Genomic DNA, 13,646 nt, shown 5'->3' with positions numbered 1-13,646 from the left:
CAAGGAAGACATCCACCTTAGGCACTGCTTCTGTCCAGACTGTACTGTCAGGAGCAACTTCTATGTATGTTACATCAGGTGATGAAGAAACAGTCACTTATTTTATACTCAGAGGAGCAGAATCATCTCCTCTTCTGTTATATGAATTTTCCTGACACATGAAACACAATAATTAAACTAACTTTAATTATACCAGTCTTAATGATGATATGGTAGAGAATGGAAATCAGTAATAAATGATTGGCTATCATAAATTTTAACGAAATGTACAACAACTGAACAACTCACCATGACACTTAGACACAAAGACAAAGGTAGCAGAGTCAAAGATCATAACATCAAAGATGAATAATAGTGTTCCAGTGGGCAATGGTCGCCACACTAACGAGTAACTGTAAAACTGTACGAAAGCTATTACCAGTATAAATTCTAATTTACGTACTGTAAAATTGTATTTAGGTAAGGGTACTACTATAATAAATTAGCAGAAATGACAATAACAACATACTTACTACACTTCAATATCCAAAGAGTCAGTATCATTACTATTAGATGAGTTATCGTCACTAGTTGCCTGATTCTGAATTGTCAGAACGAAGTTCACTGCCATCTGTAAAGTGACCATTGTTGTATAAAAAAAATAGCTTCAACAGTGCAGTGCATGAAATGAATGGACTGAAGACAGCAGTAAATCTTATTGAATCCATTGTTTTCCATTCATAGCATAATAATATGAACAAAAGTTAGTTATTAAATCTCATAGTAAATGAGATGAAGTTTGGAAGGGCATGAAATAAGCATAAGGCATACCAATAAACGAAAGTATAGGCTTATCTTAAAGGAGTCAATATGATCACTGTGGGCATTAAAGGTGTACCCTGCAAAAAGTCGTGATCAGTTGTGCAACATGCGCTGTTCTTCAGTATAATGAAAGTATATCCCAAACGAATAAAAGTCATAAGGGAATGTTGCTGAAATCATTGTGTGCAACATAGCCATCACTTCAAAACAAAAAGTGGTCATTTTTACCCCTCTGGGCATTCTAATGTTAACAAATACTGCAGTTTTGATGCTCATGTGTGCAATTAGATAGATTCCATGTGTTCACTAGAGATTATTTTTCTTTGCCAATTCTTTTTCAGGAATTAGGATCGACAGGATATGCTTCATCTCTTGGGAGGCCGGGCAGTCCGGGTCCAAAGGGTGAGCCTGGGATTCCAGGCATCCCAGGACTGCCCGGTGAAAGGGGTGTTCCCGGCAGTAAGGGAGACAGGGGAGATGCTGGACTAAAAGGACCAAAGGGGGACAGGGTAAGTTCCTGACATCACCGTTACATCTCCACTGAATTTATGAGAAAATGAAAAGTACAAGAGTTGCAGGAAAAGATAGAGTGCTACTTAACATAAGGAAGACATGTTAAGTTGCAGACAGGCACAATTAAAAGACACTTGCTTAAAGCTTTCATCAGCAAGAAAGAAACACACATGATTCATATGCACAAGCAAGCACACCTTATGCACACATGACCGCCAACTTCAGCCTCTCAGGCCAGAATTCCAACCTGAGATGCTGGATTTTGGGGTCATGTGTGCATGAGGTGTACTTGCTTGTCTGTGTGAATGGTGTGGTTTTCTCTTTTACTGATGAAAACTGTGGCCGAAAGTGTTATGTAAGTGTCTTTTAATTGTGCTCGTCTGCAGCTGAATGTGTCTTCTTTATGATAAGTAGCAATCTGTCTTTTCCTACATTTTTAAACAATGGAAAATCCTGGATGGAATGTAACAGTGTCATGAAAAGAATGGTTGCTGCTCACCATATAGTGGAGATGCTGAGTCGCAGATAGGCACAACAAAAAGACTGTCAGAAAGTGATTGTTTGTTTGTTTGTTTGTGTGTGTGTGTGTGTGTGTGTGTGTGTGTGTGTGTGTGTGTGTGTGTGTGTTTTGTCTACTTCTGACGAATGCCTAGTTGGCTGAAAGCTCATTTTCAGACAGTCTTTTTGTTGTGCCTATCTGCGACTGAGCATCACTATACGGTGGGAGCAATTTTCCTACATTGTTGATATACCCACCTGGAGTTTCCATTGTTTGAAAAGTACAGGATCCCTTTTCTTTTGTCATGCTGAATGTAAGTACTGCTTTTTCTGTTTCCATATGATAGCAATGTAACATTTGTGAATTCTGTAACAAACCAAACTAGAGAAATTATTATAATTATAATAGTAATAATAATTACTATTATTATTTAAATGTTCACTATTATTATTATTATTATTATTATTATTTAAATGATCACAGGGCCATCCAGGGCCTCAGGGTCCTGTTGGCTTTAAAGGAGAGCCTGGAGCTCCAGGAATAGATGGCATGCCTGGGTATCCTGGAACCAATGGAAGAGATGGTAACAAGGGACAGAAGGGTGAGTGCATTTCCATAGTTCATTGCTGCATGAGTGTCTCAGAGATTATTGTTTAATCTTTATAAGTTAATTATGCCATGTGTGATGCAGCACATTGGAAACTGCAGAGGAAAAGCTTTATGCATAGGAGTAGGGAGTGAAGGCTTCACTGTCACAGAAAAACAAGGATGGTGCTCGAGAGAGAAACTATAAGTATAATTGAGAAGTAGTGCATGACAATTTCTGCTCCCATATTATTGTGCTGGAGAAGCTAGGTGTCACCAAGTAACTTATTAGTAGAGTGCTGCATGTCAGATTCAGATGCCCTGGGGCAGAGCGGCAGCAGTGACAAGTAATGAGATAAGATGGCATGTGTAGTACAGTTGTAATAATGTATTTTTCACTAACAGAGTGTATTGTAATCCTAAACTGTCTCATTTCACATCATAGAGACCATAATTATGATCCAGAGAACATCCGATTAACTAAATAACTAATGGATTTTTTTTCCCTGAAGTACCTTCCTTTCTTTTATAGATGAAGAAGAATCAAATCTGCCTGTGTTAAAAGTATAGGCACAGAACACATACTATCAAATAAAATCTGTTGAAATGATACATTTTGCAAGACATATATATGGAAATTCGCAGCTTATGGGTTGTAAATGCTTCTCCCCTTTCCAAAACCACAATCATCACATTATGTGCTCTGTTCCTCACATCAGAAAGAGGAACCAGAACACTATTAATACAGTGTAAATATGAAAAGCACTTTGTGATTGTTTTTCTTATAGAAAAAAATAACTCTTTAAAATTTTATAGTTAGATTTGGTACAAGATTGACACAAGAACTGCAGATTATGCCTGTCTTGTTGTGCATTGCACTGGGTTATCAGTGTTAAGCACAACACCTTTGAACAAATTTACTGGAGGCATCTGTTTCGGGCTCTTTGCCCATTGCCTCTTCCATTGACAGTATGACCTTTTCACAACATTTGTGGCAGGCATTGTCAAAGAATCATTATCTATTGCTCATGGTGAACTGAAGTTAAGCTCACATGTAGAGATTATGTGTAGTTGTGGTGGTATTGGCTGAGATTTTCTGTGCTCATCTGACTACGTATAAAGTTGACCCAAAAACTTGATCAATTCTTTGAGAATTTCAGCCAGTACCCCTAGGTAAACATCAGCTGAAGGACCCGAAACAGAGACCTTTATCCAGTGTGTGAAGAAGTGGCCTCAGAATTTCCAATACGGGTGAACATTACTTAAAATATGAGTTATATATGTATTAGTAAGTTGGTTGGGACAGATAAACAGCATGGGCAGAGAATAGTAACTGTTCATCTTGGCAAATGTCCAAGATGTTTTTTTGAAGGAATTGTGAATTCTGACCATACCATTCCAAGCTTGGGTCAAAATAAGGTCCTACAGTTTGGAAGCATTCATCTGCTTTGCAATCAGAGAAATTCAGGGTCACAGTATCTACAATGAGACTATGTTGTGTGCCATCGATGATATGTTAGTGGAATTTAACACAAGTGAGAAGACTGTCGGTGTTGAAACATACTGACACTATCTTCAAACTGTGTCACACTCTTTATGGCAAACACTAAAATAGGGTGTTCTTTGACATTGTGTGGTTCCATGGTTCAGTATCTGTTTATGCCAGGAGTGTACACCCAGTAAACAGTGTTCTCTGTGCATCATTGTAAATCTATTAGGCTAACAGTTAACTGAAGAAAGCCCTTGGCTGGCAGCTCTGTCAGCCTGAAGATTAGGTCAGTTAGTCTTGTACTGACAGGTGGACGGAGTCCTTTGAACAGGACATTTTGAAACTTAAGCTCTACAGAGAGAAGTGTGTTGAGAAACTTGGTTCTTATGCTGAGAGAAGTGTGTTGAGAAACTTGGTTCTTATTGCAAAAAGTTCTGTATGAAACATGATGTATGAATATTAATTTTGTTTTTGTCCATAAAGTTAACTGTCTTGTAACATATATCCTGTGCATTGTTTTTAAATCTGCATCCGCGTCCATACTCTGTGGGCCATTGTGAAGTGGATGGCAGAGGCTATGTCCCACTATACCATTTCCTAGGGCTTCTTCCCATTCCATTCACATATGGGACCCTGTGTAAATGACTGCTGAAACACCTTGAAACTTCCAGGAATGAAATTTTCACTCTGCAGTAGAATGTGTACTGATATGAAACTTCCTGGCAGATTAAAACCTAGTGCTGCTCCAAGATTTGAACTCAGGATCTTTACTTTTCATGGGCAAGTGCTCTACTGACTAAGCTATCCAAGCATGACCATGACCTGTCCTTACAGCTTTACTTCCGCTGGTACCTCGTCTGCTACCTTCCAAGTGTCACAGAAGTTCTTCTGTGAAACTTACAAAACTAGAACTCATAGAAGAAAGTATATAATGGAAGCATGGCTTAGCCACAGCCTGGGGGCTGTTTCCAGGATGAAATTTCAATTCTGCTGTGGAATGTGTGCTGATATGAAACTTCCCAGCAGATTAAAACTTGTTGCCAGACTGGGACTCCTGGGCAAACTTCCCAAGTTTGAGTCTCAGTCTAACTCACAGTTTTAATCTGCCGGCAAGTTTCATATCAGCGCACACTTTGCTGCAGAGTGAAAATTTCATTATGGAAATATCCCCAGGCTGTGGCTAAGCCATGTCTCTGCAATATCCTTTCCTCCCAGAGTGCTAGTTCTGCAAGGTCTGCAGGAGAGCTTCTATGAAGTTTTTAATGTAGGAGATGAGGTACTGTCAGAATTAAAGCTGTGAGGAAGGGTCGTGAGTAGTGCTTGGATAGCTCAGATGGTAGAGCACTTTTCTGCTAAAGGCAAATGTCCCGAGTTTGAGTCTCGGTCTGGCACACAGCTTTAATCTGCCAGGAACTTTCACATCAGCTCATACTTCACTGCAGCATGATAATTTCATTTGGTTTAAATAATGGTTGCCAACCTTGCTTTGGCTTGTGAGATAGGGCTAAATTTCTGACACCTCCAAATTCAATAATGAAAAACCTTGTAACTTGATAAATTTCGGGAGCGATTCGGAAATCCAACCACTGGAGTGAAATATGTTCACTGTTAACAGCCAAATTCAAATTGAAGTGCTTGGTTGATGTCAATTAGCCCATCACTTGTATCAAAACCTACCTCCAGCTGGCTAATGACTCCATGCTCTGCTCTGACACCTTTCTCTATCAAACAGGTACGCACACACTAATCCACAACACTCACCCAAAAAAACAGCAAACTACCTAAGCAGAATTCGATGCCAGTGCACAGAAAGACACTTTCGAATCTTTTGTAGGCTTTCCATACTGTGTAAGTACCCTTATTGATTATGAAAGCTCACTAATCCCAGACTTCAAATGTTAAGCACTCTAAAACAAAAATATTTCCCCAGAGGGCCTATGACTCACCTTCTCATCCCGCGAGGGCTGTGGCAGACTCCTCCAACTTTGTGAGCTCCAAATCCATGCCACGATATTATGTAACAGATTGGCCTTCCAGCGAATCCAAATTAGGAGCAGAATATAGTAATTCTCATTGGCTAGTTCCTGCTCCTCCTTACACCGTTTCTGTAAGGTGCTGCATCCTAGCAGGTCTTTAAGGACTTTTTCTGGACAAGTTGTTGGAACCAACAGCCATCACGAGGAAATTTCTGAGCCTCTAAGTCAGCCATGTAAGTTCCGACCACAACCCATTTGTGAGAATTAAGGAAAGACTGCTCTTCAGTTGCAGACTGAAGAAAGCCTCCTTCCCCCAGAATCCAATCCTTTCATAGACAACAGCCAGAGGAACAGTACACAAGCATTGCCAGGAAATGAGGTGCTACAACCTCTGTGTAGGTGTTTTTTTTTTTTTTTTTTTTCAAACAATTCCTTGTATATGCCACTATCTAGTATTTATTAGATCACCATTTGTTTCACCCTCATTCTGAATAAGAAAAGCACTCCTTGTCTCTTGTAGCAGAGCCTTTCTCAATTGGCTACCCATTTCTCCCAAAGATATTACAGCTACAAGCATCACTATAATTTCCAAAACTTGTATGCTGTAATGGGAAAAGGTCTTGACAATCTTTAGAAAAGTCAGAAATTTCCATTAAAAGTAATATAAATTTCTTTTCTCTTCCTGCATACTATTACTCACTACAAAAGCAAATAATGACAGATGGATGGTTTGAAAGTTCTGTAGCTCACAAACCTGCATCAGAAGTGTTTTTTATTACAGGATGAAAAGTGTATTAAAAATCAAAAGATGTAAGAATTTGTTTTCAATGTTTTTCTGGTACGTTACTGCAGCAGTATAAGGCACCAACAAACTTGAACACTTCAAAATGTCCATTATCTCTACATTAACTGATAACATTTTGTATTGAAGATGCATCAGAACCGGTTAGCTGTGACAGACTTTGAAGCCAGTATGAAACATTTCAGTAACATCTCGACCATGAGCTCTCAGAAATTGTTTCTCTTCAGTGCTTTTAGAGACAATAATTATTGTTGCTATACACGGTCCCTTCATTTTCTATTCTAATGAGACTTTGAAATAGTAATCTAGCTCACTTCTTCACAAGAAATATCACCTACTTCTCTAGAGAATGTGTCAAAATTCAGTTTTGATGTACGGAATTTCACACCTACTCGTACAAAACCACTGTACATGTTTGACATTGCAATGAACAGGTCCAAGAATGTTCAGTGTTAGTTGTAAAACATACTTCTCAAAGTAAGACTGAGGATCCGGTTGATTAATACTATATCTAGGAGAAGCCACTTTAGATACTGGAATTATTACACTCATTTCCCCATACATTTACTCCTTAACAGTCTATGTTCCTGATAATAAAATTTAATTTTAGCTAAACTGTTATGTATGCAATAATAACACAAAGCCCAGAAATAATTTTTATGTGGGCTTTGGCTCCTTGTCTATGGGTTGTAGTGGAGTTGTGTACTCTGGTGCAAAAGTATTCAACAAGCTCCTGTCTAACATAAATGAAGAAACTGGCACCCCCTACTACTTCAGAATAAAATTAAAACATTCATCATTAGCAGCTCTTTCTACAAATTATCTAAACATCTAGATCCAAGTATTGAACAGTTCTGTTAGCTACCTGGCAAGCAGCACTATTTGTTGTAAAGTAGTTTGACAAGTAATGTAGCATAAATAAGACTTGGTATTTAGAAGTGAAGACCTCTATTTTCTTTGAGGAGTATCTTTGTAATTATGTAAACATTAAGCTACCTAAAGCAGATTAACAGCAGCTATCTATTATAACAGAGAAGGCATTAGCTATTTTCAGAGTAGTAGCTCACTTTTTAATTTATCTGATTGAGTAGCTGTATAAGTGTGGGTAGCATCAAGCAGTGTAGTGATACTTCATTGTTAATTCAGTATATGGGTGAGGTCTCTATGATTTCCTTACCTTTTGCCAATGTGTGCCTTGACTCATTCCACACCCCTGAAGATTCCCCTTCCTGACTGACTCTAAGATTCACAATGAATGAATGAACTTGTGCCCAATTTACGATTCTTTAGCAGAGTTAGTTGTATCTTTTTGATTATCATTTTCTGAGTTTAAGAGCTCTGTGTTGCAGCAATACTCATTCATTACTGACAAAAGAGATGTTACATTGAAAACAGTTTTAATATTTCATTTATTTTTCAGTCCCAATTGCACTTTTTTAAATACAGAATGGCGAGTTTTGATCTCCTTCACTCATCTTCAGATCTATGTAGTTGCGTCAGCAACCTGTCATGTCTCTTTCAGAACCACACATCAGAATACACTTTTTTTTAAATTCTATATGACCAGTTTCAATCTCCCTGTATTATCTTCAGATCTATGTAGTTGTCAGCAATCTGTCGTGTCTGTATCTGAATCACGCATCAGAATACTGGCAGTATTCTAATGTATGGTTCTGGTACAGATACAATGGATTGCTGACCCAACTACATAGATCTAAAAATTATTCAGGAAGATCAAAGATAGTCATACTGTATTTAAAAAAAATGTGCTGCTGAGACTGAAAAATAAATAATGTATTAAAATTTTCTAATTCTCAATAAAGTTGCTGATCACTTGCAACAAAAATATCAGCTGTAGTGAAAAGAAGTAACAAATAAAAAAATATTCCATGGCTCTTTCTATACTAAATGTATTACAATTCTAACTTTGAGATGTGTTGTAGAGAACATTGTTATTTCTTATCCCCTGCAGGAGAATCCGGTGACACGGGGAAACCTGGACCTCCAGGACCACCAGGACCCCCGGGCATTGCCCTCATTGACCCAGATGATGTTGAATTGAGTGGCTCAGGTTTTGGTTCAGGTAAGGTTTTGTTCACTTCTACGTTGGTTGTTACCCCATGTTGTGCAATATTCCTGGGGGGGGGGGGGGACATTCCTTTGTATGTATTAGGATTTTAAGATTTTCACATTGAACAAACTATTCTTTTCATTCCTAAGAAATAGTTTTGTAAGTTTGCATAGCCTTTATTACTTTCTGCTCACTATTCAGAGTTGACACAACCTGTTTAATTTTTTTGTGCTAATTAGGTCGGTTGGGAGGTCAAAAAGGTGATCCTGGAGAGACAGGTCCGAAAGGTGATAAGGGCGATGTGGGGCCCAAAGGAGAAAAGGGTGAGAGAGGAGCTGATGGTTTTCCAGGAAATCCTGGCACTAATGGCCTACAAGTAAGTAAAAATGACTTTGTGTCTGATAACCTTGCTTTTTGAAACTTGTTTTACTATCTATCCATTTACATTGAACAATAACATAAAATCAGTCTCAACGAATGGGTGTAAACATGATGGCATTGCTGCTTTTTGTTGAACCATATTTTGGTGCCTAAGGGGAAAAATTTCTTATGAAACATTTTCACAATTATTGTCATATTAATTTTTTATAAAAATGTTTTTTTTAATTGTTACTGATTTTTAATCAAGCTTTTGACAATATCCACTATTCTCTTTATTAGCAAAGTAAGTGACCATCAATGAAGTACCAGAATCACATAAATGTGAATTATGTAATAGTGCTGTCTGCAGCCAGAGATTAAATATGTGCCAGTGATGGTAAGTCAGTTGCAGCACCTCACGAACATACGCCTGGTGCAGACTGTGTGTCAATTGCCCACATTGCTGAGTCCATAGCTCATATCCTATTAAAGTCGCTGGCACACATTCTAATTTCTACAGAGTCTCTGAGGACTGTGTATGTCCCAGTAGTTTGAAGCATGGGCTGTAACTACCGTATTTACTCGAATCTAAGCCGCACTTTTTTTTCCGGTTTTTGTAATCCAAAAAACCGCCTGCGGCTTGGAATCGAGTGCAAAGCAAGCGGAAGTTCTGAAAAATGTTGGTGGGTGCCGCCACAACTAACTTCTGCCGTCGAATATATGTAGCGCTACACAGGCATGCTTTGTAGGCACAAAGATAAATACTGGCACCAAATCCTCTGCGTCAGTAAATAAATTTAAAAAAGGTGGAAGACTAGCTTTTTTCTCTGCCCCGAGTTTCGACCACTGCATTTTCATACAATATACAATGAAGTAAATACAAATTCCGTGTTGTTCATCTTCGAATGTAGCAGCATTTTAATGTACTATGAAAATCCGACTGGCAAGACTGTTTGGGATGTTTGTCAATATGGCCAACTCTACTCGTCAATATGGCCAACTCTACATTCTCAATTTTTTCCTACCTGTGAGAAGAGATGGTTGCTGATAGGAACTTTTATGAATTGTGAATCACATGCAGTATTCTCTTCACCATAAGAATAATATGAATATAAACATTTTGTCATGTATTGTTTCGTGTTTGCTGCTATCTCATTTAAATCATGTCTGCCTAATAAACTACGAAACTAGAGTGAGACAATAGCAAACACGAAAGAATATACATATCATGTCATGTTTGTATTCGTATTATTCTTATGCCTAATAGTGATACAGTCAGAAATGAAGCACAGCAATTGACTAGATTTTTAAATCTAAGATGACTCTAATTTCTGTGCAGAATGTAATGTACTAAAGAGGCACCTACAAAGATTTTCAAACGGAGAAAATTTTTCGCTAAACTCTCGTTCAGAACATCTTCTATCATATGGAGTCTGTTATTTGGTTCTTGTTGATCATTATCAAAGAAAGCAGCAGTGTAAGTAACAACAAATAGCAGTCTCTTTTTTTTTTTTTAACTGTAAGCGGCGGTAGCGCGCACAAAAGCAAGCCATGCCGCGTCGGCGACAGGCCGTAAACACGCACTATCAGAATGTGACAAACAATGCATGACACAGTACAGTAATGAATTTTCAGCTTAGAGTGACGTAAACACCTATAACAAAGAAAACGGCGCTTATCAGATCAAAGAAAAATAAGCAATCAATTCAAACCAGACGAATCACGTGAAAAAGGAAGGTTACCCATGTAAATAAGGACGGAGCGCCTGACGCATAGCAATGGCTACCTGGTAAAGCTTAACTTCTAAGCTTACAACTCGAACCAAACTACTGTAGCTGTATCGTCATTCAATCGACCTAAATTGTGTCTCATATTACAATGGACCAACTTTGTTTCGGCCTAAAACTTTTCTCTCCCCTTGAATTTCAACTCTCAAATTTCAGGTGCTGCTTAGATTTGAGAATTTTTTTTTCCTTGATTTCGAGTCTCATTTTTCAGGTGCGGCTTAGATTCAAGTGCGGCTTATGTTCGAGTAAATACGGTAGTATTTTTTCAAACAAGATCTTGTGCATATTCATAAGTCAGCATCCAGCAACAACAGATTTTTCTATGCTCTGCTGATCACAAGAATAAACCGATGTAAACAAACACAAACGTGATGATTGGTCAGAAGCCGTAGCCCCCGTACATTGATGTTGTTATGCTCTTGGAAATAGGTCCTACTTATGTATTAGATATCTTAATACTAAGTTATGTTAAATGAGACTTTAAGGTATTCTAATGTATTAACAGCCATCAACGTTTTTCTTAATCTTGCTTTAGTTATGTAGGTTTTCTTTCAAAAATTGTGTATGGTTACAGCTTGTGCACTGTTGTGCTCTGATTATCACGCTGTTAATGCACAGTATGAAAATGGCAGAGGCTGCTCCCTGCTCCTTAGTTAAACACGCACATGGATCACAGTTAAAATCTGTCGAAAAATAGGTTGTTCTTAATGGTTTTCATAAATTTTCAGAAAAAATCATCTTGCAAGTTTTCTGAGGGTCTGTATTTATGATACAGTTTAGAGACGCATACACACTGTATATACAGCGGAATTGGTAGCATAGTAGATTCATCATCTGGTGGAGTTCATGGATCGCTGGTTCCAGTCTCGCCTTGGTCATCCCTGTCTTTTTTTTTTTTTTTTTTTTTTTTTTTAAACACCTTTATCTCGTAACTGTAAAATTCATCATCATTTTTTATGATTAATGCATTCTTCTTGTTTCTAATTACACATTGCACACAAAATTCCTGTTTTCTTTTCAATCTAAGTTCCCAATTATCGTGCTGCAATTAATACATACAGCTTTTTGACATGTCACTGTTGAACGGTGGTGGGATATAGAATGGCAGAAGAGGAGAAAATGTGGCACCTGGGTGACTTTGTGGATTCTGTTGTTGATCAACTCGTTATCAACATAGCAGATGACAAGTCCAGAACTGAAATGTATTTCTCGGATACATATAAGGAAGGAGCTAAGAGATTACTAGTTAACTGTCTGTAATTAATACCTTCAGTGGCTTCAGTATTCAACAATACTGTGAAATCCCTGCAGTATACTTTTGCATAACACATAGCTCATTCAGGAAAATTACCCTATGTTTAAGTTAGGAATTCTCATCACTCATGTATATAATTAGAATACTATATTAGGTGAAAATGAGAACATTTTATGCTTTCCATCTGGTCACCCAAGAAGCATGCGCTAGTGCTGGAGTTTTGCTGAATGTTATTTCATTCTCTTTAAAAATTAAATGTCATTCGAGGCTATATTTTTTTCTATGCTTGTCTCATTTTTTATGTTTGAATTGCAACTGCTCACATCATTATAGGTTAGTTTGGACCAACTGACTGGCCAGTGCTGTCAAAGTTAAATGTGTTGTCCCACGTTATTGTTCAGTCTATGTGGGTGTAACACAGCATAAAATGTATGCTTATGATCATACTTGACTGAACTGGACATCGCTTAGCTTCCACTCCACATAAACGAAATCCAATGAGATTCAAGCAAATGTGGAAGAATAAATGGTGTGATATGTAACCTTATGATAAACAGAGTATACAGGTCTGTACTTGAAATGCAGCTCATCTTGGGTATGGCACTGGGAAAAAGTTTGAGTAGCCTATGCACATGACTGCTGCCACATTCACATATAATATTAGAAACGCCTGTGTCCCAGAGTCCGTGACCATTGTATCCAAGTACAACGTGTCTTCAATTTTCTTAGATAGCCAAAAGGTCCTTTGTTTAAGATTCATCCAGCTTTACTACATTGAATGTGTTTGGCTTTATGTGCACAGCAGAGGGCCAATTTAACTTATTGTGACCAATAATTATTTTATCTTAACACAGAGACTAGGTGGTTTATTTTGGCACTAGTAAGGTTCTTTTCTGATACGCTCTTCTGGATCCTCCCCTCCACAACCAGCTTTTCTGAACTGTGCAGAGTTGTTGTCCTTACAACACATTCCCTGCTCCTGTAATTATCCTGACCTCAACATATGGTAACATGCCATCTCCACACCCTCTGCCCACCAGATTCTATCCCCTCTGTCCTGTCACCTCCTTCCCATTCTCATCTCCCACCCTCTTTGTTCACCGCCATCTGTCAGCGCACCCACCCATCGTGCCACACTCCTCTCCTTTTTTGCTATGTTTTCCCCACCTCCCTGCCCCACAACCTCCTGACACAATGTCTGTTGGCATTCTAGTCCCTGCACAGTCCACCCTTCACCTCCTCCAGATTGCTGATTCCATTCCATGTGACAGTTGTATTCTGGTCCTAGCTTCCAGAGTTGGAAGTCTTGTAAGTGTGAGGTTTGTGTGCTTGTGTGAATGAATGGTGTGTGTTTCTCCTCCCTTTTGTGATGAAGGCTGTGGCTGAAACCTTATTCTTAAGTGTCTTTTAATTGTGCTTGGCTGCAACTTTATGTGTCATCTTTACGGTACACAGCAATCTTATATTTTTCTACATTGTTGATGCTTTTAGCTCTGTATAACAACATT

The 13,646-nt window shown here is 38.3% G+C and overlaps 1 protein-coding gene across 1 annotated transcript in view; it reads left to right on the top strand.

The window, feature by feature from the left end:
- LOC124607003 (collagen alpha-1(XVIII) chain-like) overlaps positions 1-13,646 on the top strand; it is a 939,249-nt gene that overhangs the window by 774,720 nt on the left and 150,883 nt on the right. The window contains exons 11-14 of the mRNA XM_047139151.1: positions 1,143-1,310; positions 2,297-2,414; positions 8,638-8,748; positions 8,976-9,112. Of these exons, the coding sequence (XP_046995107.1) occupies positions 1,143-1,310; positions 2,297-2,414; positions 8,638-8,748; positions 8,976-9,112 (534 nt within the window). The remainder of the gene's footprint in view (positions 1-1,142; positions 1,311-2,296; positions 2,415-8,637; positions 8,749-8,975; positions 9,113-13,646) is intronic.

The sequence above is a fragment of the Schistocerca americana genome, chromosome 3 (assembly GCF_021461395.2).
Source record: "Schistocerca americana isolate TAMUIC-IGC-003095 chromosome 3, iqSchAmer2.1, whole genome shotgun sequence".
Lineage (NCBI taxonomy): Eukaryota > Metazoa > Arthropoda > Insecta > Orthoptera > Acrididae > Schistocerca > Schistocerca americana.
Note: the sequence above shows the minus strand (reverse complement) of the source record. Positions and strands in the feature narration are given on the sequence as shown.